Raw genomic sequence first — 25342 nt, forward strand, 5'->3', positions numbered from 1 at the left:
GGCAAACCTGGCAGGTGTTTGAAGCTGTAGTTTTCCTTGTGACAGGAAGGGATACCACGACAGGAAGGGATTGTGGCGGGGGAGGGGGGGCACACTGTCTTCTGCATGGTCAGCCAGCAGTGGGGTGTGCAGTGTCTAGAGGGACTCCAGTACCAATGACTCAGATTATGCTTGTGTAAAAAGACGTTCATTTTAATAAGTAAAAATGGCTAAGCTTCCAAAAGTTCTTAAATAGGATTTAGGGAGAGGAACATGTTGAGAATCAGTGGGCAGGGAGTGCCTGGTGTCAGGCAGATGAGCCGAACCCAGCCCTTCCACACTGGCCTCTGCCAGCCATAAATACAGCCCAGACCCCTAACAGGGTAAGGACTTCTATGTACACCTAGGAACATTATATACACGCCCTAAAAGGGCTCCCCTCCTCAGGAGGGTAGCTAGAGGTGCTCTTGCTCTCCCCAACCGGTTCCTCAAGCCTCCCTCCACGAGTAAGAACACCTCAGCCCAAGGGCCAGGTGGGGAGAGGGCCCACCCTCCCTGCAAGGGCTACATTCCCACGCCCTTGGCCTACCACCAGGCAGAGTGCCATCCCTGCCCTTCCAGAGAAGCCCCATGCTTGGGTGCCCAGAGCCACACAGAGACTCGCTTCCTTCTGAACATGTTTCTCATCTCTGAGGAAGAGCAGGACGGGAGAGCCTCCATCTCCTGCATTCATGGTGGGTGTTACAGCAGGTAGCCAGGCCAGAGGGCCCACCCAGGTCCAGGCCTGGCATTGAGGCACATCTTCACACAGGCACTGGCCTCAACTTCCCTGAAAAGGTAGAAAAGGAGTGCTCAGCCTCTTGTCTCAGGAGGCACGCCCAAAGCAGATGCAGAGCAGGGGGCCAGCGAAGCACAGCGGGCGGGCCAATATGCTAAGCCCTGACAGAGCCCTGCGGGCAGCAGGCGGGCAGCCCCAGGCCGCTGACCCCCACTTACCTGGAGACTGCAGCCCCAGCTGTCAGGCTGAAATCAAAGTGATAGCCGTCTCACTTGGGGAGGGGGTGCTTGGCCCAGCTGCCACCGCCCACTTTGGACCCAGTGAGGGGCCAGGCCCCCAAGTGAGGAGGCAGGAATCTCAGGTCACAGCCCTGTGGTGAGGCCTCCTTTTCTATTGGGGTTGTCTGGACTGCTTTGTGGGTAGAATCAGGTCTCACCAAGGCGAGGGCCACTATATACACAGTGTGGGCCTCGAGTCAGTAGCACATGGTAGGAGCTTCTAGGGCTAAGTCCTTTGTCACCTTTTCCAGGGATCAGTAAAACAGTTCTGCTTTCCTACTCCTGCCGGGGCAGGCAAGGGAAGGAGACTAAACTCCCATGTGCTCAGCGAGCAGCTTCCCTTTGTAGGGTGCAGTCTCACTCTATAATGTTCACTGGCCTGAAATTCACTGTGTAAACCATGCTCGCCCAGAACTCGCCCCTTCTGCCTCTGCCTTCCAAATGCTAGGGGCACACGGCACAAACTATCATGCCCAACTACCTCCTTTTTCTGACTCTGTATCGACCAGGCTGGCCTCAGACTTGAATCCTCTTGTGTCAGTCTCCCGAGTAGTTGAGATTATAGGGTGAAGCCGCCAGGCCTGGCTCAAGGCTGTTTCCTCCCTTTCTAAGACAGCATATCCTTAGCTAGGAAAGGATGGCCGGGCCCCTCCCATCCAGTCTGCTCCTAGACAGGCTTACCTGACGGCTGCAGTTTCCTTCGGATGGATCCCGGGCGGCTACTGGTCCCAGAGCCAGGGGCAGAGTGGGCTCGTGCTGTAGGCTGTGGTGTCTGGCAAGCTGGTTCCCACTGTGAGCAGAGATGGCAGAGGGACGGAAGCTGAGGCTGCCCTGCCTCACGGTCTCCCGACACTGCGCTTCCCTTCTTCCCTGACAGTGCTTGCTCATCTACAGAGGGACTAATGACACTACACCTCGAGAAGTCACAGGGCAGGAGTTAAAGATTATCTACAACTTAACGTGCATCTACCATGGGCAACTGCTGGCCCCTGAGACAAAGGTGGCCAAAGGGGTCACAAGTAGTGCCATACAGCCTTAATCTCAGCAGTCAGATCTCCTGGGTTTGAGGCTAGCCTGGTCTCCAAAGCAAGTTCTAGGCCAGTCAGTGCTACCTAGTGAGACCCTGTCTCAAGAAAACAAAAGCACCACTGAGCTCTGGTCTCCCCCACCTTCGGACAGCTTCCCTTCTCACTACACCAGCCTGCCTGCCCCTTCCCTTACTCAGTACCAGCCTCCCCTCCCCCCACAGAAGCCGTTCCCCGTCCTCCCCTCTCCCATGCAGTACCTCTAGATGCTCCTGGCTTGACCAGGAACCCAGCTCTGCACGGCGGGACCCAGGGCCCAACTCCACAGAGCGAACCCTCTCAGCAAACTTGAGGGAGTACAGAGTCTCACTGGTGTTCTTCTCCACTGGGGACACCTAGGGGAACAGAGCTCAGGTCCAACCCATGGCAACTGGCTGCCCCCATGGGCTACAGGGGGTAGCAAGCAGCATGGTCCCCGAGGGTGCTTCTGGTCAGTGGAGACCACTGTGGGCAGTGAAAATGGGCAGGGACCTGAGGGTGTTGGGGGGGCTCTATGTGGGGGTCGGGGAAAGCAAACGGCCTGGGGAAGCCCTTCCTGAACCCCAAGCCCTCACCTGTACCACCATGAGGGTCTTGCTGTCACCACTGAGTGAGTCCTGCAGTAGGTAGGTGAGTTTGGAATTGCGGAAGGGCACATGGCCCTGTCGAGAACGCAGGGCAGCGATGACGTCCCCCAGGGCGGACAGTGACCTGTTGATGTGCTGTGCCTCTCGCAGGCGGTTGCCTTCAGCCCCCGACTTCCCTACACGCTCGGAGCCAGCCAGGTCCACCAGGTTCAGCTTCCCTGCAGGCAGGGCGAAGGGGCAGGTCAGCACTGCCCCAAGGATACCAATGCCTGGAGGGGTTGACCAGAATGCCCACCGTGTGTGTCTCACCCGTGGTGCGGAGGCCTGTGCTGCAGTCCACGCCTCTCACTGTCACAATGAGCAGAGCGTGGGAGCGTGAGCTGTGTTCATTCAGGTTGGTGAACTCGGTGGTGCGGTTGTTGTAGCCAAACTCAAACACCTGGGGGCAAAGACAGTGGGGCTCCCTTGGGAAGGGCAATGCCACCCTTGTGTTTGATCTGGACACAAGTCTTTTTGAGGTTTTTTTTGTTGTTATTGCTTGGTTTTAGGCGGAAGCAAAGTCATACTGTATACACCAAGCTGCCCTCCAGCTCAGAGCTCTGCCTGCTTTTGCCTCTCAGACACTGGGATAAAGGGCTGTAGGGCATCACTTCTTGCTTGCTATATTTTTTTGTTTTGTTTTGAGATCAAGTCTCACTCTGTAGCCTTGTCTGGCCTGAAACGTCTAAGTAGAGCGGATGGATCTCACAGACCCACCTGCGTCTGCTCGTGTGCTGACACTAAAGCTGTACACCCAGCCCTGTTTTTGAGACAGGGTCTTGCTAGGCAGTCAAACTGGTTTCAGATTCACAACCCTCCTGACTCAGCTTTACTCAGCTTTACAGGGTGCTCCTAGGTCTGCCTTTCCTCTCAGATGAGGAAACAAGGCTTGGACTCACCCAAGCTGCATAGTCGGGTGGTGGCAAAGGCCACCCTGGAGCCCAGTTGTGTCCGCTGGAGCAGCTGAGGGTGGGCAGGGCCTCCCGCACTCCCCCAGGACTCCTTACCTTGTTGATATCATCCACGCTCTGCACCTGGAACTCAGTCAGCCCTGGCACATACAGCTGCCCGCTGCCATCTGGACACAGTCGGATCTCCAACTTCTCCTGAGGCTCTTTCCCCAGCAGGTCCCTGGAGCAGCAAGGGAGACATTACTTCTCCCCTCCTGCTCTGACCCAGTCCCTAGCCTGGGATCTGCCCATGCACCAATCTTGGACCACAGGGCTGCTGACCTCTTCTCTCCATCCAGCATCTCCCCTGCACTCAGAAAAGAGGAAACGGACTTCCACAGAAGTCTGAGGACTGTGCAGCCTGACTGGACGGGGGGCCCCATCCCTACCCAGTACAGTGCAGCCCACAACAGGGAAAGGAGTCCCAGGTAAGGGAGGAGGACCTACCTCCTAAATTTAGGCAGATCTTCCTAGCCTCATCTAGAACTTAGACTTGGAGGCCAGAAAGCCCCCTACCAGCACTGCAGAGCTCTGGCCCAGGCCCACCTGAGGACTTCGTTGTAGATCTCAGCTGCACTGACGGTGATGTTGTACTGCCAGTCGGACGCCTTCTCCTGCACCTCTGAGAAGAGCAGTTGCAGGGCCCGCTGATTAATGCCTGGGTTCTCGGGGGTGCCCTGTTGGCAAAAGTAAAGGCCAAGTGGCCCCACAGATGCTCACACACGTTACCCTATGCCCTCAGGTACATACACCCCTACAGGGGAGCCTCTTCTGCTGTCTGTCCTCAGATTACCCTCTGCTAGGTATAAGCAAGTTTCCCTACCTTGAAGGTAGCATTTCCCTGCCAGGAAGTTAGTGAGCATGAAAGGACTGAAGAGCCTGACAGACTACCCCTGCGGAGCACCAGGCTTATGGTCTACTGGGCCTCCTGGAAGGGGCAGCTGAAATGAACAGGGCCACCCACTGCCCACTGGGAGGCTCCCAGTCAGGGAGCCAGGCTCTCTGGGTGAAGTGCTTGAGGCTGGATGAAATGGCCACCTTTCAGAAGGAATCGAGCCCACCTGAGTGGACCGTAGCCACCTCCCCTCTGCTCTGTAGGCACTTCCCTCATCCCATCCGTGTTAGATCGGCATCAAGGACGCTGGCTGCCGGGCACACTCCAAAGCCCTGCAGGTCTGCCTGTCCAAAGTTCTACAGCAGCTCCCTCCGGTACCCCATCCCTGCTGGAGTCACTTCGACTCTGTGGCTGTCCCTGGCACCTGCAGGGGAACCTGCTGATTTACTGTGCTCACTGCCACTCCAACAGTCAGGTGGGACCCTGGCAGGCTCTTCTGTCATTGCAGGTCTCTCGGGCCTCAGCAGAGAGCCCAGGACAGAGCTGAGTACTCTGGAGCCACTGTGCCCACCCCCTTCTATCCCATCTGTGTCCTGCTAACCAGAACTGAGTATGTGAGTTAGGGGTGGGGGGTCTGGGATGGTTACAAGAGGTGTCCAGTGGCCTGACCAGCAGGGAGTGACAAGCTCTTGTGCAAACTTCTCCCTAATCCTATGTGGGGGAGTCCACACCAGTCACTAGTGAATCAGGAAACTACTAACAAAGCAATACGCCACAGGGCTAGAGTCTCCTCTCCGTCAGACTCTTCAGCTCTACGCTAGGAGGGGAGACGGAGGCCTGAGGATTGGATCAAAGGTCAGCCTGGCCAACACAGTGAGTTCCAGGACAGCCAGGGCTACATAGAGACCATGTCTCAAAACAACAGCAAAACAAAATTCTACTCAAGTAGAAGGATTCTCAGGCTCTCGGGATGAGTGGAACGGCATCAGCCCCCAGGGAGGCCTTGGGCCATGGGCCGGAGAGACTGCCTACCTACATGACTATAGTTGTGGGAGGCTGGGCTCTCCGAGAAGGGCCTTATCCCAGGCGTGTGCCCAGAGCCAGCCTTAAGCATAGTCTGAGGCAGCCACAGCAAAGCACCGGGAATATACGCAGGTCTCGGATGGCCTGTCCCCACATGAAGCCTATGGAGCAGGCTCCTGGGAAGAGCTTGTTTGTAGGCTTGGTCCCTTGGAGCCAATGCAGGAACAGCAGTGCAGGTGGTTGTGAGACTAAGACAGAGCATACACTTAGGCCCCTAAGTCCTGCCCCACTGGGCAGACACCTACCTCCATTGTATACGTCTTGCCGGCGCCCGTCTGGCCATAAGCAAAGATGCAGACATTGAAGCCATCGATGCAGGAGGTGATGAGGGCCTGCACCTCCTGGAACACCTGGGGAGACATGGGCCGGGGAGCATGTGGGGCCCCACAGCTCCAGCATCAGCCTCCTCCCAGCCAGCCCTTCATCCACGAGAGCACAGGGGCTGGGACCTGTTCCCAGCTCGTCCATTCCCAGGGAAGGACCGACCAAACCAAGGCTGAGGATATATGTGCCTGACACATTCTCTGACGTGGGTCTAAAGGACAGAGCAGACGTGAGCTCTTCCGAAGCAGAGAGGAGTGTGAAGTTGTGACTCCCCCAGCCTTGGCACTGAGCAGTCAGCGACAGTGGAAGGTTCTAGAACGTTCCATGGAACTGTTACAGGAAAGAAACTCAGGGCAGGGGAGGCCAACCTCCAGGCCTACTGGCAGATGAGTGCGGTCTTGGGGTGGGAGGAGCCATGGGGTAGGTAGGCTAAGGTCCCTGGGTAAGGCAGGCTCTGTGTGGCTCTCCGTCCCTAAGGCCTCTGACTATACCTTCCCACCTTCTTCTTTCTTCCAGGTAGAAAAATGACCCATGATCCTCCACTCTTAGGTTGTTTTTTTTCTCCACCTAGCCTTGACCCCTGTCCTGTGTCTGTCCTTTCCTCTGTTGCTTCTTCCGTGTCCCCACAAATACCCTGTTCGTGGAGCCACACTCACATCCTGCTGGGACGCCCACGGGGAGAAGACCTTGTCCAGCTCGAAGGACACAGGCTTGCCCTTGTGCAGCAGGTGGATGATGGAGTCATCATCAGGGTCAAAGGTCACAGCATTGGTTGCCTCAGGTCCTTCCCCATCCTCCTTGGTGACTGGCCGGACTCGGGCAATCACCCGGATGTTTCCTAGATTGGGTGACAGAGACGTGGGGGGATCAATGCCAGACTGCAATTCCAGGCAAACTAGTGGCCCAGGAGCCCCATCTTTTATGCAGAGACCAGGGAGCAACACAGTATCGGTCACTCAGATCACTGTATGAATTCACTTACTACGGTTTCTTCCTGAGCAAAGTCAGGATGCTTTGCCCTGTGGCCAAACAGTACAGTCAATCTTAAAAACACTCTCTGTGGACCTCATCTAGCAGAGATGTTTGGACTCCATGAACCAAGGGATTTATTCTATTAATCTAAAGGGGCATGGGCAATGCTAAGCAGGACTTGGGTACCGGATGGACAAAAAGGACAGCTATATGCGTGCTCCCAGCCCTGGTGACGGGACACACCTGGTGATGGTCACTGTCCCTTCTCTCAGCCACCATGAACATGGCAAGGGCTGTGGTCTGGGGACACAGTTACTTCCCCAGTGTCTGCAACAGTAGCTGGCACACAGCAGGTGCTCCCTGGGGCTCAGGGCAGGGATCAGTGACCCCCAAACCGGGAACAAGTGCTACCATTGCACAGTACCCTACCACATCCCCCAGGCCTGGGCAGAACCTACCATGGGCAAGGAGCTTGGAAGATGATCAAGTTCAGATCCGGGGTGGACCATACACTAGGTGTGTCTTTAAGCAAGTTTCCTGACTTTTCTGTGCCTCGGTGGCGGCAGCAGCAGCGAGTACAGCTCTGACACAGTTGAAGACACTCACCCTTCAGCCGCACCAGCTCATTATGGCACTTCTTGCGCAGCTGCAGCTCCCGGCGGTACTTGCGCAGCAGCTCCTGGTTGTTGCTGTTGACCTCCTCAATGGCCTGGCCAATCTGGGGAGCAGGCACAGTGCCTTCAGACGCCTGCTGCTGGCCTCCCTTCACTGGCCGCTAGGGTCGCTACCCTCACCAGCCCAGACAACCTTTCCCCACAATCCCTCTGAGGAGGTATAGCCAGTGCCCTCACTTTATAGATGGAGAAAAAGAGCTCTAGACTAAGACTGAGTGAAGACTCGGGACTGAGGACTTGGCTACAGCATGATCCAGCTACTCTCAAATCTAACCTTTCCCGAGCCGCTAAGCACAAGAAGACATTCCGTCGGTTCTCTCCATGGGTGAGAGGGACGGAGAGACATTAACCCAAGACTGAGGATGCTCAGAATGACCTGGGTTCTTCACAACATCTGTGTATCACCGACATAATTCTTTAAAGAACTATTTTCTTTTCCCAAAATGTATCCATCTCTGCAGAGCTGTCAAGTGAACCTGAGAAGCCAGTGGCTATGGAAGGCTCGGTCACACGGGAGACACTCAGGAGCCACTAGGTCTCACAGTGTGATGGTTTTAAAAAACAAAATGAGCACAAGGATAAAGTTCGGGGGTAGAGCTTCTGCCTAGCGGGTGTGAAGCCCTGGGCGCAATCCCTAGCACGTCAGGTACATAAACAGAGCAAGCCAGGCATGGTGGCGAGGCTGAGTCAGGAAAATACAGAATCGAGGTCAGCCCGTGCGAAAAGCCCTGTCTCAAATAAACAACCCTGGTAAATACAGGGGTACAGCAGCACAGACGGAGCTCATGAGAGGACAGTGTGTGCATGTGTGTTTGTGCCTTGTGGAGTAAGGCAAGAGGGGCCTCTGAATAAAGGTGACTCCCGCTGGGCTCCCTTGCTCACCTCAGCTTTGACACTCGGGGAGAGCTAACCCCCACTGGGCTCGCTCACCTCAGCTTTGGGGAGAGCTAACTCCCACTGGGCTGGCTCACCTCAGCTTTGACACTCCGGAGAGCCTCCTGCAGCAGCAGGGGGAAGCCCCGCACCTGGCGCTTGAGCCCATTGTAGTCGTTGGTGAGGGTCCTCAGCGCAGGCTGCAGCGTCAGCAGGTTGGTCCTGACACCTAATGGGGCAGGGTGTTAAGGCATCTGCGGGTGAGGCAGGGGCGTGGGGGTGGGTGGGAGCGGGGGGTGGGCGGGGCCAGCTCAGCTCACCTGCCAGGTTCTCGTGCACGGCCTTCATCTCCACCTGGGCCCGCGCAAAGGCCTCCTCAATGGCCCGGTTCTTATCTTCCTCCAGGGACTGCATCTCCTCCAGCATCTGCCCGTGCGCCCGCTCCAGCTCTGCCTCATACATGGCAATCTGATGGCCAGGCCAGGCCAGGCAAAGGTGCAGTGACGGGGCAGGGGCAGGGATGAGGAAGGGAGGGGCAAGAGCGGGAAGAAGGCATGAGCGGAAGTGTTATGGCTGGTGGTGTAGAGGATGGAGTGGCCTGCTGTCCCCCGCAGGGCTGTGAGTCTGTACAGCCATCACCCCCCTGTATTAGCCCCAGTTCCCACTGGTCTGTACACATAGGCGGCAGCCCACATGCCCCCAAGGTACACAGGCTCAGCAGATTGGAAAGAGCAGGGGCGGGACAAACTGAGCACAGCACTGGGTGGCCAGGGAGAAAGAGAAACTGAACCCCAAGTCTGGGGGGGTCCCCACTACAGCCGTCTTGGCCAGCACACCTGAGCCCGCAGCTGTACTGTCAGCTGATGTGAGTTCTGCAGCTGCTGCTCCATCTCCTTAAGCACCTGCCTCTGCATGGCCACTTGCTCCTGCAGGTGCTGGTTCCGGGTCTGGGACTCGCTGAGGGCCTGCTTGGTCTTGGACGACTCTACCTCCACTGTCTTGATGACATACTGCAAAGAGAGGGAAGGACAGGGCGGATCACTGTCAGAGGTGGCTGACCCACGAGTGCCAGCCCAATGACAGCTGCTGCTAACACCTCTAGGAGCTGAAAGGCTCTGCTTCTGCAGACTGCTGCAGGGCCTTCTGGTGTCTTGTGAAGGGGAGCCTGCTGGAAGCCTGACAGCCTGGGCTGGGCACAGACTGAAGAGGGACAGCGACAACAGCAGGTACACCTTTCAGGGGCAAGCCCTGCCCTGGGCCCGAGAGTCCTTCAGGGCGGTGCAGCCTCTCTGGCCACTCACCTTAATAGGTGGGGACTGGGCCTTCAGACTGGCGATGGTCTCGTGGCTGTCACGCAGGCGCCGGCTGAGTCGCTCCTCTTCCTGTGCTTTCTCAGCCAGGCAGTCCTTGAGCCGCAGCTCTACCTCTGCCAGCCGGTCGGTTTTCTGCTGCACCTCCAGGTTCAGCTCCGACAGCATGCCCTTGTTCTCGGCCACCTCCAGCTGCAGCTGGGATAACCTGTCCCGGAGCTGGGCGCTCTCCTGCGGGTGGTCAAGGCAGCCGGGTGGGAACAGGGTCATCTCGAGCTGAGCCCACAGGCCTAGGGTGGAGGCTGCCTTCCAGCCTACCTGGCTGTGCTCGCAACCCTGGCAGGGCACCACCGGCTGTGCCCGGAGCTCCTGAAGCTCCGCCTCACAGCGCCTCAGCTCCTGCCTCAGCTGCTCATTCTCCACCATCAGTCTGTCCCGGTGCTTTTCCACGTCGGTGCCCCCCTGCGGAGAGCCGCCAGGGCCCAGAGGAGGCATGAGCAAGGCCGCACCAGGAGATGAGAACGGAGGAAGAGACAGCAGGAAAGAAAGGGGAAGGCAGGAAAGCAAGAGGCCAGGGCTCAGACAGACGTCAAGAAAGGCAGGAAAGGAGGCCATCGCTCCCTCCTGCCCCGGCCCCTCTCAGTCTATTTTCCTTCGTGTGAAAGTCACACAAAGTCAAATTTATGCACAGACTTCACACTCCTTGACGGCAGCCAATGAGATCCAGCCCCCTGCTCTGTGGTGTGAAGTGACACGTGTGAGACAAGACGGCCTAAGCCAGGGTAGGGCATGGGCACTCAGAGACAGCCACATCCGGAGGTGGAAGAGTGACCACGGCTTGGCACCCACCCCTCCCCTCGAGAAGGTCCTGGGGTCCTCACCAGTTCTGATCGCAGTCGGCTCACTTCCTGGGCCTGGCTAATGAGCTTTTCCTTTAGATTCTCCACCTGTGGGCACAAAGCCAGGTCCTTACCCCACCAGCCCTCACTCGGGCCTCTTGCCCAGCTCCAGTCAATAGCCGGCATGATCCGGTCTGATCCAGGACCTCAAGTTTCCCTATGTTCGAGCACCAGGCTACGCTGGGAACTCTGGTAAGCTAGCCTGTTCCCAGTGGCCTTCAATGCCCTCTCCCTGCCAGTCATGGCTCTGCAGGAAGGCCCGGAGAGGTGCTCTAGAAACTCAGGACACCGCACTAGCACAGGCCCTGGGTCTGCCCCTTTTTTTCTTCCCTTGAGACAAAGTTTCTCTGCGTAGCCCTGGCTGTCCTGGAGCTGTCTGTAGAGCAGGCTGGCCTCAAACTCAGAGATCTGCCTGCTTCTGCTTCCTGAGTGCTGGTATTAAAGGCGTGTGCCACCACCACCGCCCGGCTAAAATTGTTTAGTGTTCTGCTTTAAGAGGACTGTGAAGTTACACGAACAGTTATAGTCCTTGGGCTCAGGCCCCAGCACCTCCCAAACCTTGAGTGGTTTCTACTGAGTCAGCCTGTGGGACTATGCCTTCTGCAGCCAAGCCCTGTCCAGAAACCTTGAAGAGCGGTGACGTGCCCAGCACGGTGGAAGTGAACACAGGAAAACAATGTACTCACTGCGCGCGTGTGTGTGTGTGTGTGTGTGTGTGCGTGCATGCAAGTGTGGACCTCTGTGCCTTGAATAAAGAGCCTAGACCTTCCTTGTAGCTGCCTCCCAGCAGGCTACCCCAGACCCTAAGCACATTAGCCTGCCCCAGAAGTCCTCTTCAGGGAACAGGCTTGACAGACAAGAGTCCTAGCAGCAGAATATGCCAGAGCGTGTTGGGTTTCCCCTGAGAATATTCTAGATTGACTGTCTCCTTGGAGAAGGTGGGTTGGGAGTCACAAAAGTATTGGGTTCTGATTACTAAGCGAGGTAAAAGGGAATATTGCCTGCAGGCACCAGGCGGATAAGGCGGGCAGCTGTACCCCTACCCAGTACGTACACCGGACTGGATGCTAAAAGACCACCCAGAGAAGCATCTATGACAGGGTCTCCGTGGGCCACAGTCTGACGGAACTCACACCCAGGACCATGACATTTATCTCACAAGATAGGCTAACGCTGGGCATGGGGTACATGCCTTTAATCCCGACAGGGGCAGGGCATATCTCTCTGAGTTTTGAGGCTAGTCTGGTCTACCTAGCAAATTTCAGGCAAGCCGGGGCTACACAGAAGACCTTGTCTCATAGAGGGGGGGTGGGTGTGGCCTGGGTATTTGGCTGCGTAAAATCGGAACTGAGACAAGACTCTTGGTAGCATGTAGCCTCAAATGTCACTGCTCCCTGGGACTGGACAGAATGTCTAGCAGGGCGGGCTAGCGTCTCTGGTCAGTCAGGAGGAAGAGGGCCATGAGGTCATTCTCTACCTTTGCTGCAGACTCAGGAGGCCAACGCAGGTCAGCTCTTGGTAGCCTGAGCCACCATTGAGAGAGAGACAAGGCCAGTTAGGCTGCCAAACCCCTAGGGGGCAAATAGGTGACCTAAAAGCTAAGACTGAGGAAACTCACTCAGCTCTGTTCCCACCTCAAGCACATTCCTTCCTAGTGGCTCTCCCTGCCATGGGCTCAGCAAGAAAGCAAAGCCCAAGGGTTTTCTTTCCCCATTACCACTGGCCATACAGGGCTGAGAACCAGTCAGAGAAAGGGAGAGAGAGAACGCGTGTGTGTGAGTGTGTGTCAGAGTCTGTGTGTGCCTGTGTGAGTGTGTGTCAGAGTCTGTGAGTGTGTGCATGTGAGTGTGTGTCAGAGTCTGTGTGTGTGTGTGTGTGTCAGAGTGTGTGTGTGTGTCAGAGTCTGTGTGTGTGTGTGAGTGTGTGTGTGTGTGTGTGTGTGTGTGTCAGAGTCTGTGTGTGTGTGTGTCAGAGTCTGTGTGTGTGTGTGAGTCAGAGTCTGTGTGTGTGTGTGTGTCAGAGTCTGTGTGTGCCCGTGTGTGTGTGTCAGAGTGTGTGTCTGTGTGTGTGTGCATGTGTGTGTCAGAGTCTGTGTGTGTGCGCGTGTGAGTGTGTGTCAGAGTCCGTGTGTGTGTGCATGTGAGTGTGTGTCAGAGTCTGTGTGTGTGTGCATGTGTGTGTCAGAGTCCGTGTGTGTGTGCATGTGAGTGTGTGTCAGAGTCTGTGTGTGTGTGTGCATGTGTGTGTCAGAATCTGTGTGTGTGCATGTGTGTGTCAGAGTCTGTGTGTGTGTGTGTTCGTGTGAGTGTGTGTCAGAGTCTGTGTGTGTGTGCATGTGAGTGTGTGTGTCAGAGTCTGTGTGTGCATGTGAGTGTGGGTCAGAGTCTGTGTGTGTGTGTGCATGTCAGTCAGTGTGTGTGCATGCTCATGTGCCCCTCAGCCCCAAGCAGAGTTGGACAGCCGTAAAGCAAGTTGGCCTGAAGTCCTAGCACTGCACTGGGGAAGCAGCGAGGTCAGCTGGGGTATTTGTCGGCAAGGTCGGCAAGGCAAGTGTAAAGCCAGTACTTGCTTACTGGTGTCCTGGGGGCAAAGTCTGAAGTCTGAAGGGCCACCTCGAAGCGATCCGACTTGGTGTGTAGCATCCTTTTCCACAGCTCTGCCCCGCCCTGAGCAGCCTGCGCCCCAGCAGCTCCCTAGCATCTTATGAAGGAAGAGCCTGTGTGGATAACGGACGAGAAGGAGCAGGCCTCCCGGCTGAAGAAGCACAGCTTGGTGGTTCTACAGGATTCCCAGTCAGGCTTTCAGTGTATTGGTTCCTCTTGCATTTCAACCACCCTAAAAATAAGATCTACTTCCTACCTCTCCACATCTCCTCACCACGCCCAAGGCTGTTCTGACCTTGGCTGTTTCCAGTGCTGGCTGATGCTGGGCTCTCAGTCCTGCTGTAGGGAACGTAGGCTGGCAAGGCTTCCTAGGAGTCAGGGCCTCTGGCCTGTCTACAACCCAACTCCTTCTTGCATCACAATGGGAACTCAAGTGCGGTTGGCTCTGCTGAGACCAACAAGAGGACACAGGACATGGGATGTGATGGAAAGAAGGGGAACCTAACCCTGCTGGTCTGAAAGGGCACCCTGTTAGGGGTAGCCATTTTCCCCCATCAGGCATAGCCCACTAACTCCTTCATGGCTCCTGAGGACCAGCTGCGCGGGCCAGGGCAGACGGGGCCTCTGTCGGGAGAAGGCCCTGCCTGCTCTTGGAGCGAGGCTCTGTATTGGAGGACTTGAGGTCAGTACAAGCATGTGGAGTCTGGGAGAGCGGGCGTGTGTCTGAAACAACTGGAATGCCCAGAGGACGTGATGGACGGCAGGCACAGGAAGAGCGGAGAGCAAGGTACCACATGCTGCGTGCCGGTGCCTCCCATTCACACAGCTGACCTGAGGCTCCGGGCTTAGGGCTGCAGAGGGGCCAAGCACACGGTAGATGCTAGCAAAGAGGTTTTCAACCTGTGGGTAGCGACTCCTTTGGCAAGCCTCTATCTCCGAAAATATTTACACTACCATTCATAGCAGTAGAAAATTACAGTTACGAAGTAGCCATGAAGAGATCTTTTTATGGTTGGGGGCTCATCACTACATCAGAAACTGTATTATAGGGTCGCAGCGTTAGGGAGGTTCAGACCACTGAAGCTAGAGAAACTAAGGCAGGGGACAGAACGACTGGGCCTGTCTGTCTACAAACCTGGTACAACCCTACATTTACCTTGGCAGAAGCAGTTAGGTAGAGGTGGTGCTTCCGCTCAGGTCTGCATTTTCTCAGCTGTCTGCCCCTAACCCAGTGATTACCTCTGTACCTCCCACCATGCTGGGCAGCGTGGTCAGCAACTATCTCAAGCAAAGAGAGAGAGGCTCTGCGAGGGGACTAACTGTAGAGCCTGGCAGAACTAGCGTTTCACCTGGAGCCCCTGGGGACCAAGGCAGTAACCCCCACACTCAACCACCCGACTCATTCTGCTGCCCCAGCAAGGAGACTGGGCTGGCCCGGTTGGCACAGCTGTGTCCAGTGCCAAGTCATCCCCTCTGTCCTCCACCCCTGGGGGACAGGAGTAGCATTTGAGAACACATTATGTCACACCCAACAGGACCTGAGCTCATGAGAACAGCCATGGAGAAGTCCCTTCACCTCTTCCTGTCTTTCTGTTCCCCCAACCACACACTGAGGCAACCGCAGCCAAGGCCTTGGAGACTAAATTTGGGAATGTATGCGCCATGTTCGCCAAGGCCCAGCACACGGTGTGTTGCACTAGAAACAGTTTGCAGTAGAATCCGGCATCTGAAATGTGTAGGACCAGAAATTCCCTGTAGCTCAGATTCTTATTTTGGATGAAGACGATGAACTATCTTGGGCATGGAGCCCAGATCTAAGCGCCCTGCTTACCTAAGGTCACGTTTACAATATTTTGAATAACATTTTGGGACATGAAATAAACTTTTCTTGGGCTTAGCTGTCAAGAGCTGTGGTATTGTGTTGATACATGATTTTGAACTTTTGAAACATTCGGGACTGGGGGATTAGGGATGCTCACACCTTGGGCTAGCATAAGAGATCTGTGGTGGCCCTAAGAGCTGCATTCCTAGTGCTGTGCACAAGGCTGGTTCTTAGTAAATGCATGTGGCGAGTGCTGGATGCAGGAGTGCCCTCAAACACCGCAGTGGGTTGTCAAGTTGGCCAGAGGGCTGAGGTGGGCTGAGGGTCGCATGCTCCACTGAAGACTACATGACTTCATGCAGAAGCTGCCGTGTGGGTGTGGCAGCCTAGGGGAGCCACAGCTTCCAATGTTAGAAACAAAAGAGCAGGTCAGGGCCAGGGTACACACAGCTACGTACTTGCCTAGCACACACACAAGGTTCCATCTCCAGCACTGGAAGGGTGGGGAGGCAGATTTTCATGCAAACAGGTTTAAAGCTGGCAACTAATTTGATTTTATTTTATTTTATTTTTTTTTTTTTTTCCGGAGCTGGGGACCGAACCCAGGGCCTTGCGCTTCCTAGGCAAGCGCTCTACCACTGAGCTAAATCCCCAACCCCTAATTTGATTTTAAAATCAGGCCAGTAAGAACTATTAACTTTAGCAGAGTGGCAGGTTATGAAATCAACACAAAGTCAGTGGTGTTGCTATAACAACAGACCATTCAAAGGAGAAAATAAAGTCATTCTACTTACGGTAGCATCAAAAAAAAAAAAAAAAAAAAAAAAAAAAAAAAAAAAAAAAAAAAACAAAAACAAACAAACAAAAAAAAACCAAAAAGCCAGAACAGATTGAGACAAGAGGAGCTGTGGAGACGGCCTGTTGGTAAACCGCTCACTGCTCAAGCTGAGGACCTGAGCTCAGCTCCTCATCATCCACGTAAAAAGCTGGGCGTGCTTGGGGCTAGAGAAATGGCTCAGTGGTTAGGTGGCCGCTTGCCCAGACGATCCCAGTCACCCACATGGCAGCTCATCACCATCGTAGTTACTGCAGTCCCAGAGGATCTGACACCCAGCTCTGGCCTCAGAGGGCACTGCATGGATGTGATATGCAGACAGACAGACATGCAAGCGGAATATCATACACATAAAGAATAAAAAGGAACCGGCTGGAGAGATGGCTCAGTGGTAAAGAGCACTGACTGCCCTTCCAGAGGTCCCGAGTTCAAATCCCAGCAACCACATGGTGGCTCACAACCATCTGTAATGAGAACTGATGCCCTCTTTTGGTGTGTCTGAGGACAGCTACAGTGTACTTATATATAACAAATAATCTTTAAAAAATAATAAAAAGGTTAACATGCATTAAACCCAGGCAGGGAAGCACACATGGAGGGAAGCACACGTTGCTGAGAGGACAGACAGGAGTAGGTTCCCGGGCCTTCCTGCCCCTCAGAATAGCTAGTCTAGCAGAAACGGCGGGCTCCAGATCAGTACGAGACTTTATCTCAAAAAACAAGGTGGGAAGTGACAGAGGAAGATACTCCACCTCAACCCCAGCCTCTACCCGTGCGTGCACAGGTGTGTGTGTCTGGGAACGTGCAGGCGCAGACACACGCCAAGACCGTACAGAAGGAAATCTACAAAAGTCGCTGAAGGAGATTAAAGTCAGCAGCAGCAAAGGAAAGTCACTGTGGGTCATGGGCTGAAGACGGAATAAATCGGGTTTCAACGAAACCCAGAGCACTCTAGAGAGGCAAGACAGTTCCTACCAAAACCCGAACGGCGTTTTCTGAAGAGATTTTGGAAGGATGCCAAACAGACCAGTCTTGGACAGGAAAAAGGAAGGTGGAAGTCTGTACCTTGACTTCAGGGCCACAGCAATCAGAGCAGTGCGGCTCAGGCAGAAAGGCAGCCATGAGGGTAACAGGGAAGCCATGGGGGGGCGGGGGGCGGGAGGACAGAGTGACCCTCACATATGTGTCCTAATGATTTTTCAGTGTGCAAAGACCATGCAATGGCAAAGAATAATACTGACAACTGGTGTCTGAACTGCGTCTCCACATGTCAAGTAATGAAGCTGGGCCCTCACCCACACCGCAGAGTAACACGCAGAGAGAAGAGCAAATGGATCGAAGACCCAAGCACAAGGGATCAATGGTAAAACTCTTAGAGAGAAAAACTTCGTGACACCGAATTTGGCAGTGGATTTTTTTGATATGGCCCCTAAAGCACAAACAGTTAAAAAGACAAAAAGTTAAGTGCTCTTTACAAAAATTAACTTCTGTATTCTTCAACTCAAAAAAAAAAATCATAGGTATAGGGGTGGGAGACATGATGTAGAAATTATAAGCACTGGCTGCTCTCTCACTCTCTCAAAAGATTTGGGTTTGATTCCTAGCAACCACATTGTGGTGTGTGTGTGGAGGGGGGTATGTGTATTGTGTGTATAGTGTGTCTATTGTGTGTGGTGTGTATGGTGTGTCTATTGTGGTGTGTGTGTGTGTGCGTGTGTATGTGTGTGGTGTGTGTGTGGTATGTCTAGTGTGTGGTGTGTGTGTGTGTGGTGTGTGGTGTGTCTGTGGTGTGTGGTGTGTGTATGTGTGTGTCTGGTGTGTGTATTGTGTTGTGTGTGTGTGTGGTGTATATGTGGTATGTTTAGTGTGTATGGTGTGTCTATTGTGTGGTGTGTGTGTGTATGTGTGTGTATGTCTGGTGTGTGTGTGTGTGTGTGTGTGTGTGTATGTCTAGTGTGTGGTGTGTGTGTGGTGTGTGGTGTGTCTATTGTGTGTGGTGTGTGTATGTGTGTCTGGTGTGTGTATTGTGTGGTGTGTGTGTGGTGTATATGTGGTATGTCTAGTGTGTATGGTGTGTCTATTGTGTGGTGTGTGTGTGCGTGTGGTATGTCTAGTGTGTGTGGTGTGTGTGTGGTGTGTCTAGTGTGTGTGGTGTTTGTACGTGTGTGTGTTATGTGTATTGTGTGTATGGTGTGTGTATTGTGTGTATGGTGTGTGTATTGTGTGTATGGTGTGTGTATTGTGTGTATGGTGTGTGTGTGTGTGTGTGTGTGTGTCTGTGTGTGTCTGTACTCCAGTCCTGAGGGATCTGATGCCCTCTTCTGGCCTCTCTGCAGGTATAACGTGCAGTGGCACAGACAAATGCGCAAGCAAAACACACACACATAAATAATAAAAGTAAAAAATGACACATAAGAAAATAGCATCACAGGCTGGAGAGATGGCTCAGTGGTTAAGAGCAGTGACTGCTCTTCCAGAGGTCCTGAGTTCAAATCCCAGCATCCACATGGTGGTTCACAACCATCTGTGATGGGATATGATGCCCTCTTCTGGCGTGTCTGAAGACAGCTACAGTGTATCCATATATATTAAATAAATAACTCTTTAAAAAAAAGAAAAAAGAAGTAGCATCACAGGTAGAGGGCTTCATGTATTACCCCTGAACCCAAAGCCATGGAGCGAGCGAAGACAACACCGAGTGGGAAGGAAGTGCTCACCAGTTACTGAGAGCGAAGGACTACCATCCAGAAACACCTACAACTCAGCCACACCAAACTGCCTGGGCTAACACAATGAAGACCCTGGCCGTGTGGCGCACACCTTTAATCCCAGCACTGGAAGGCAGAGGCAGGTCTCTAGGAGTCTGACAGCTTGAGGCTAGCCTGGTCTACACAGGGAGGTCCAGGACAACCAGAGCCACACGGTGAGGTCCTGTCTTTTAAAAAATGAAGGGGGAAAAAAGCAAGGAAAAGAGAGCCACATCTCAACATTAAATAAACAAGAACAAAGAACGAAGCCCTACACTATTCTGTAATCCCAACTCTGGGCATATACACCAAAGAACTGAAAGCAGGAACTTCGGTGTTGGTAGCGGTATTACTCACCGTGCCACGAGGCGGCTACTATCGACTGTGACATGGTGACAGCAAGATAGACAGGACTAGTTAGTGAGTTCCAAGACACACTAGGCTAGATCGGGGAGCTTATCTCAGAAAAACCAACAGCCAACAAACAAAACAACAAAACCCACAGTGAGGTCTAGCAACAGCCCCCCACAGGACACCACACTTTATAGTTCATAGCCATCTTCCTGTCCACTCTTACAGCCAGCCCATCTGATAGTCATCAGCCTGGTTAGAAATCAGAAAATGGGGCTCACAGGACTGACAACATTCCCTCCAGCCCCATAGCCAAGACAGCCTCAGACAGCTATTTCCAGAGTTCCAGAGCCACATCTGCCCCGACAGGTGCTAGCACATCTGGATCCTGTTATCTGTCTGCAGATGAGGAAAAGAGGCGCAGACTGGTAGTTATCTAGCCCAGGACTAGTAAGTGCTGCCAGACAGTCAGGGTTTACTCACAGATCCAGGCCCAGGAGGCTGGCCATGTCTCCACAGGGTTGGACCCTACAGAGCACAGCTAATGGGTACAGAGCTACGGGGATCATCCCTTAAGAACACTGTAATAAACACATAGTCAAAAAGCTCACCAAAAAACCCCAAGCAGAGGCTAGGTACCGGTTTGAATCCTTAAGTCATCTGAGGCCTGAGGGTGGGTTGGGCGTCCTCCTTACAGGTGATGAGCAGTGGGGCTAGGGAGACCAGAGAGTCTGGGCAGTTCACTTTCAACTCCCCCTCTTATTAAGCAAATAGATTTAATCAACTAGAGAGGAAAACCTTTTGGCTGGGAAGATACTCAGGTGCTAAAGGCCCTTGTTGCAGTAAGAAGCCAAGTTTGAACCTCCTCGCCCTGCAGCATCTTCCTAGACCAGGAGAGGGTCACCATCCGGCTTCTGGTGGAGTCTAGGTGCCCTGACAATGTCCTCTGACCTGCTCCAGAGGGCACTGAGTGGCCTCTGCTCATCCCTGCCTCCCCAGGTACCTGGTTCTGCAGCTGGGTGGTTGTGGCTTGCCGGTCACTGTCATGGAGGGCCAGCCTCTCCCGAAGGACTACCAGCTCCTCCTGAAGCTGGGACATGGCCTCCACGGTCCTATGTACCACGGGGTCTGGGCCTGGTGACCCGGACAGGCTTGAGCACCTCCCGATGCCAAGGAGCCGCCCACCTACAAGCAAAGTAGTGGCTGATCAGCAGGACAGTGGAGGTCCGCCCGGAGGAGGAAGGCAGCCATCACCCACCTACAAGCAAAGTAGTGGCTGATCAGCAGGACAGTGGAGGTCCGCCTGGAGGAGGAAGGTAGCCATCACAACAGCGCACCATTGGGGCTGGGGTGAGGACTGCAGAATACAGCAAAATGGGTTTGCAGGGGACCTCCGGGCTGTCCTCTGGGGAAGCCACTTTAGCAAAAGTTTCTAGAGGACAGAACTGACTAAACCAAGACTTAAGAAAACAACTTTTCCCAAGTCCCCTCAAAGTAGGAAATTCGGCCTGCACTCAGGCGACTTCCAGGGAAAGAATAGAGGCTCACTCAGAAGTGGCTCTCCATGCTCATTCTCGATCTCTCAAAAGCACAGCAGAGAGGACGAGGCTTTGTCTGCCAGCTGTTCTGTGGACGTGGTCACCTGTGCGTGTGGAGGAGGGGTAAGGGGATGTGTGCAAGCAACAGATCAGGGCACAGACTGGCCAGCACGTGGAACAGACCAGGAGCTAGGCACATTCTCAGGACAATGCCTGTATGCAGGCACAAGAGAAAGACAAATACCAAGTCAGGCGAGGCCTCAGCCCGACTCCTCCCCCAACACCTTTTACTGTTCTGTCATCGGGATGAGAGACAGGCTGTGATGTGTAATGGGGCTGTGGTGCTTGTTCCAAAGCTCTGAAGAGGAGAACAGCCTGGCCTGTGTAATGCAGAACCAACAGCGGTTCAGGAGGACAAGAAAAGAATTTGCCTCCTCCCCTCAGCATCCCAAGTGGGGGCCCTGCAAAGATTCTGGGCATGCAGAAGTCCAGTGCTAGCTGGTGAGCCTTCTACTTCAATGCTGCCTTAGCTTCTGGCTTCCTCAGAGATGAGGGGCCTCCCTGTGCCTCACCCCCCACCACTAGGAAGCCTTGACCACAGTTCTGCAAAGCCCCAGGGCAGTATAGGGAAATGGGAGGGAGCAGCTGAAGCTAGGCTCCCATGGGTGGGGCTGGTGTCCTCTCCCCCCCCCAGAGATCTGGGGCTGGACAACCCGTGCTAGGCAAGTGGCCCCAGCTGTGTGGCCCTGCATGTGACACAGCATGAAAGTCACACAGTGCAGGTCCAGCCTCTGTGATCTATTCTAGAGGGAGTAAGGGCAGCCCGATGCTTCTAGGCCAGCACACGGGGCTGCCACGGGTGACATGTGACCAGTAAGGCCACAGACTGCATCGGTGCGTGACCGAATGTGCTGGGCTGAGAGCTGGTCTTGCCTCTTGAATCACATGGGAGGGACCCTGCAGGCTCTTCCTGTGTGAAACAGGGACAATGCACCTAGCCCAAAAGCAGCCATGGGAAAATAGCTGGGGTCCCATTGGAAACACAGGTATGAGTGTCATCCATGACACCGCTCCTGTCCTGGGAGGCTCTGAGCCCCAGACCGCAGCATGGTACCCTGTGTAAGAGGGCCAGGAGTTGAGTGGAAGCTGCAGAGTCATGGGAAGTGGAAGAGACACTCTTGAAGAAGCTAAGGGAGGACTGAGCTAAGGGAAGAAGGGAGGAGAGGTGAGGCCCAAGGGTGCTTGAGCGGGACAAGCCCCTGCTGAGGAAGCTACCACCTGACAGGTCAGTTTCTAGAGGCATGGACCACGACAGGGCCCAGAGCTCAGGTGCTATGCCAGTCCTCATTGCTAGGAGGACCTAGCCTTCCTCCTCTGGGCTTACCCCACCTAGCTGGCCAGATGGTAGCCATTTTGAAAACCTGACTGCCCATTGCTTACCCACACCCTATGCCTGCCCTGAATCTAAATGGACCAGGGCTTGTACACAACAGGCACTGGTTCAGACTCAGAGGAGGGAGGGACCTCCTCCAGCAACCCCAGCAAGTTCAGACACACAGACTCTGAGAAAACAGCACCTCTCCCCAGTACTCCTGGCCTTGCCCCGAGGCTCCCTAAGATGTTCTCTCCCTGTGTTCACTGGCCAGTACTTTCTGCTGAAAACCCAGAAGACAGCAAAGGAACCTGGAGAACCTTCGTTCTAGGTGCCACAGTGGTCAGGGGATAATGGAACTGCAGGCTTAGTTTTCTCTGCCTGGAGGGAGGGAAACAAGTCCCTGACCTCTGGATCCTCTGACCGGAACAGAGCCAGGCCTTTGCTGAAGGAGCTGGTGGCGTCTGCCAGGCTGCTCCTGGGCCCTGCTTTAGGTAGGTACTGGGAAAAGACAAAAAGAAGGGAAATCCAACCCAACCTCCACTGGCCAAAGTCTTATCACTGGGCAGGGCCCTGGTGGCCCTGGGACAGGGGCAGGACAAGAAAGAGGACAGACACATGGCTGTCCATGGATCTGGACGAGGCTGGTCGGAGTCTCAAGTTCATGTCAGGTGGCCAGCCTGGCTGAGCCACTTCCAGCTGTGGGACAGAGTGCTCCCTCCTGCACTAGCTCAGCCAGAGCGTGTCAGACAGTGGGGCTGACCTCCTTTACCTGTTTTTTCTACATTCATGGTACCACCAGCTTCTGGGGCCTCCCGGTCCCGCCTGGGGGCCGGCGCCTGCCTCTTCGGGAGTCTGTCTTCTTTCGTCCCCTGACTCTTGCTCTCGTACCCCTTGTCCTGCAGGGCCTGCTGCCAAAACACAACCAGAATCCTCTCGTGAAGGGACTGCGCTGAGGAGAGACCCTTGCCCTGGGGTTGTAAGCACTCTGGTCCCAGGGCCCAAGCACTGTCTTCACCAAGGAGGTGTGGACAAAGAGTCCTGCCTGGAAACCGGGGAAGCCAGACTAACATCCTACAGAAAGATGACAGTAATTTATTCTTGGGTTCCACCACAGTCAGTCTCCACACCGGTAAAAGGGGTTCTAAGAACCTACGTCCCCCGGATAAAGTCTGTGCTATCCCTTCAGGCTCCAGGGGTCAGCAACATGTGAGCAGCATTCTCCTAACAAGCCTTAATGCAGGTGACTGTCTTGTCCTGCCTACACACGACAGTCTTAGGGCCACTCCCCTATAGTGTCGCCTGCTGTGACACCTTGGCAGACAGCTTCCCACCTAAGGATGGCACTCCCAGAACTAGGAGGCTACACACAAGTCCATCTGATCAGGAGAACGACCACTCTGCCTCTTGCATGCTGTGTCCCATGGGGCTATCCAGGGGCAATGCGACTCCATGTCCTGGTCAAGGGACTGAGGCAAAGGTGGCTGGGCTGGGGCAGGTGAGTGGAGGGGTAAAGAGGGGTGCTTTGTTTGGAGAAAGACGCCAAGCAAGGGTCCAGACGGTGTGGGGAACGTGAACCCATTTAAGGGTAATAATACACAAGACAGATGAAAGTAAACTGGGGAGCTCCCAGGCAGCGGGGTCTGTGTGTGCGCTTGGTGTGGGGCTGTGCGCACACAGAGACCCACTGACACGGAAACAAGAGCAACTTAAACTTGGGGGATCGAGATAAACGTCACAGCCGCAGAGGAGGATCTGATCAGGAAGGGCTCCAGGTCGTTCTGGACCCATCTGAGGCTCGACTGTTTTACCTTAAAGACATAGCTTTGCTGTGCTTGTGTTCACAGAGCATCTGGGAAGATGCCTTTCTGTCTCAAGCCAAGTGTCAATCTTGTTCTATTTTATTTACAAGGCCTCATGCTGTAGCCCTGATTGGTCTGGAAGCTGCAGAGATCTGTCTGCCTCTGCCTTTTCACCACTGGAACTAAAGGCTTGTGACAACATCCCAGGGCCAGGCGCCACACCTTTTCCTTAATGCTTGGTACAGGGAGGGTAAAGCACAGAGACAGCATGTCACCTGTGTGCTGTGTGGCTGTAGACAAACTCTGCTCCCTCTCTGAAGCGGTTTCCCTCCCTTCTCAGTCAAACCAATCTCTGCCCTCGAGTGCCAGTGGGCAAACCAAAGGCAACACCAAGCAAGGCATGCTCCAAGTGCCTTAAAGAGGCACAGAGAGCTACCATCAGTTTATACTTTCTCTGACCCACACTCGAACTTTGAGCTTCAAAAGGCCGATCAAAAGAATTGCAACGGCTGGAGAGATGGCTCAGTGGTTAAGAGCACTGACTGCTCTTCCAGAGGTCCCGAGTTCAAATCCCAGTACCCACATGATGGCTCACAACCATCTGTAATGGGATCCGATGACCTCTTCTGGTGCGTCTGAAGACAGTGACAGAGTACTTACATAGATAAAGTAAATCTTTTAGAAAAAGAATCGCAAGAGTGAAAATCGGCCCAGCAGGTGCCTAGTCAGCTACATCCTCAGCCTCTTCCTCCCTCCATCTCTTGTATTTAGGACATTTCTCCTCAGCTTAATTCTATCCCCGCCCTTCAACCAACCACTACACAATCTCCTGCAGCTGGGGGAGGTCGGGGTTGCAGGGATGGCGACAGTTGGAAGTTTCCATTTGCCTTCAGACAGGAGCAAAGGTTACACTATTTCTGGGCTGCTGGCTGAAGCACAGGAAGAACAGACGTCCCTGGGGGCTGGGAATTTCTGCAGCGTCCTGGAGGTACCACTCGGTCTTTAGTGGCTGGAACAGGCTGGACTGACTGAGTCTGTGACCTACAGGTCCCGCTCCTGTGCTTGGAGCACATTTCGGCACACGTCCGTCCGTACCCATAAACAAGGCAGAGCTCTGCAGGGCCGGAAGGACATGAACTTGGAAGCCGGTCACTAACGGCTTCTGAATGGAGCGTCAGTAGTAACTGCTGAGCCCAGGCCTCCTTAGCAGCCACAGCCCCATACCCCATAATCAAAGCTCAAGAACAGGGCCACCACCCATCTAAGCTGCAGCTCATGACCACAGCCTCCCGATTTAACTTCCCTCTGGTTTCCTTAACTGTTGTCTCACCAGGCCCACTCTCCTGGAAGACTTCACTACTATGGTCGGTTCGGTCCTCAGAAGAATCTCACAAGAATCAAGAGACATGTTGAAACAAAGGCTGTCCCTTAAACACCATCATCCCTGGGGTCCTGCCGAGAGCAGCAGCCCTGGACTGTATCCATCTACTGGAGAGGATGGCTCAAAGGTGTGCGTTTCCCCCAGCACCGATCCTGCCCACCACCTGCACTTGGCTTTACTCCTGGCTCTTGGAAAGGCAGGATGTCTGTGTGTGTGTGTGTGTGTGTGTGTGTGTGTGTGTGTGTG

At 54.2% G+C, this 25342-nt stretch overlaps 1 protein-coding gene across 2 annotated transcripts in view; it reads right to left on the reverse strand.

Annotated features, from left to right (window-relative positions):
- Positions 1 to 165: 165 nt before the first annotated feature.
- The window catches only part of Kifc3 (kinesin family member C3), a 97200-nt gene continuing 72023 nt past the window's right edge, over positions 166 to 25342 (reverse strand). The window contains exons 4-22 of one of the 2 annotated variants that reach the window (XM_032887551.1): positions 22686 to 22824; positions 20007 to 20188; positions 10628 to 10693; positions 10065 to 10208; positions 9738 to 9977; positions 9273 to 9446; positions 8757 to 8904; positions 8535 to 8665; positions 7496 to 7607; positions 6574 to 6755; positions 5839 to 5943; positions 4222 to 4352; positions 3733 to 3856; positions 2996 to 3125; positions 2675 to 2904; positions 2321 to 2455; positions 1717 to 1825; positions 976 to 1002; positions 166 to 808 (exon numbers count right to left, since the gene is read on the reverse strand). In XM_032887551.1, coding sequence (XP_032743442.1) covers positions 998 to 1002; positions 1717 to 1825; positions 2321 to 2455; positions 2675 to 2904; positions 2996 to 3125; positions 3733 to 3856; positions 4222 to 4352; positions 5839 to 5943; positions 6574 to 6755; positions 7496 to 7607; positions 8535 to 8665; positions 8757 to 8904; positions 9273 to 9446; positions 9738 to 9977; positions 10065 to 10208; positions 10628 to 10693; positions 20007 to 20188; positions 22686 to 22824 — 2487 coding nt within the window. In that variant the 3' untranslated portion in view covers positions 166 to 808; positions 976 to 997. The remainder of the gene's footprint in view (positions 809 to 975; positions 1003 to 1716; positions 1826 to 2320; positions 2456 to 2674; positions 2905 to 2995; positions 3126 to 3732; positions 3857 to 4221; positions 4353 to 5838; positions 5944 to 6573; positions 6756 to 7495; positions 7608 to 8534; positions 8666 to 8756; positions 8905 to 9272; positions 9447 to 9737; positions 9978 to 10064; positions 10209 to 10627; positions 10694 to 20006; positions 20189 to 22685; positions 22825 to 25342) is intronic. The other variant, XM_032887550.1, reaches the window with a different exon arrangement.

The sequence above is a fragment of the Rattus rattus genome, chromosome 17 (genome assembly GCF_011064425.1).
Source record: "Rattus rattus isolate New Zealand chromosome 17, Rrattus_CSIRO_v1, whole genome shotgun sequence".
Taxonomy (NCBI): domain Eukaryota; kingdom Metazoa; phylum Chordata; class Mammalia; order Rodentia; family Muridae; genus Rattus; species Rattus rattus.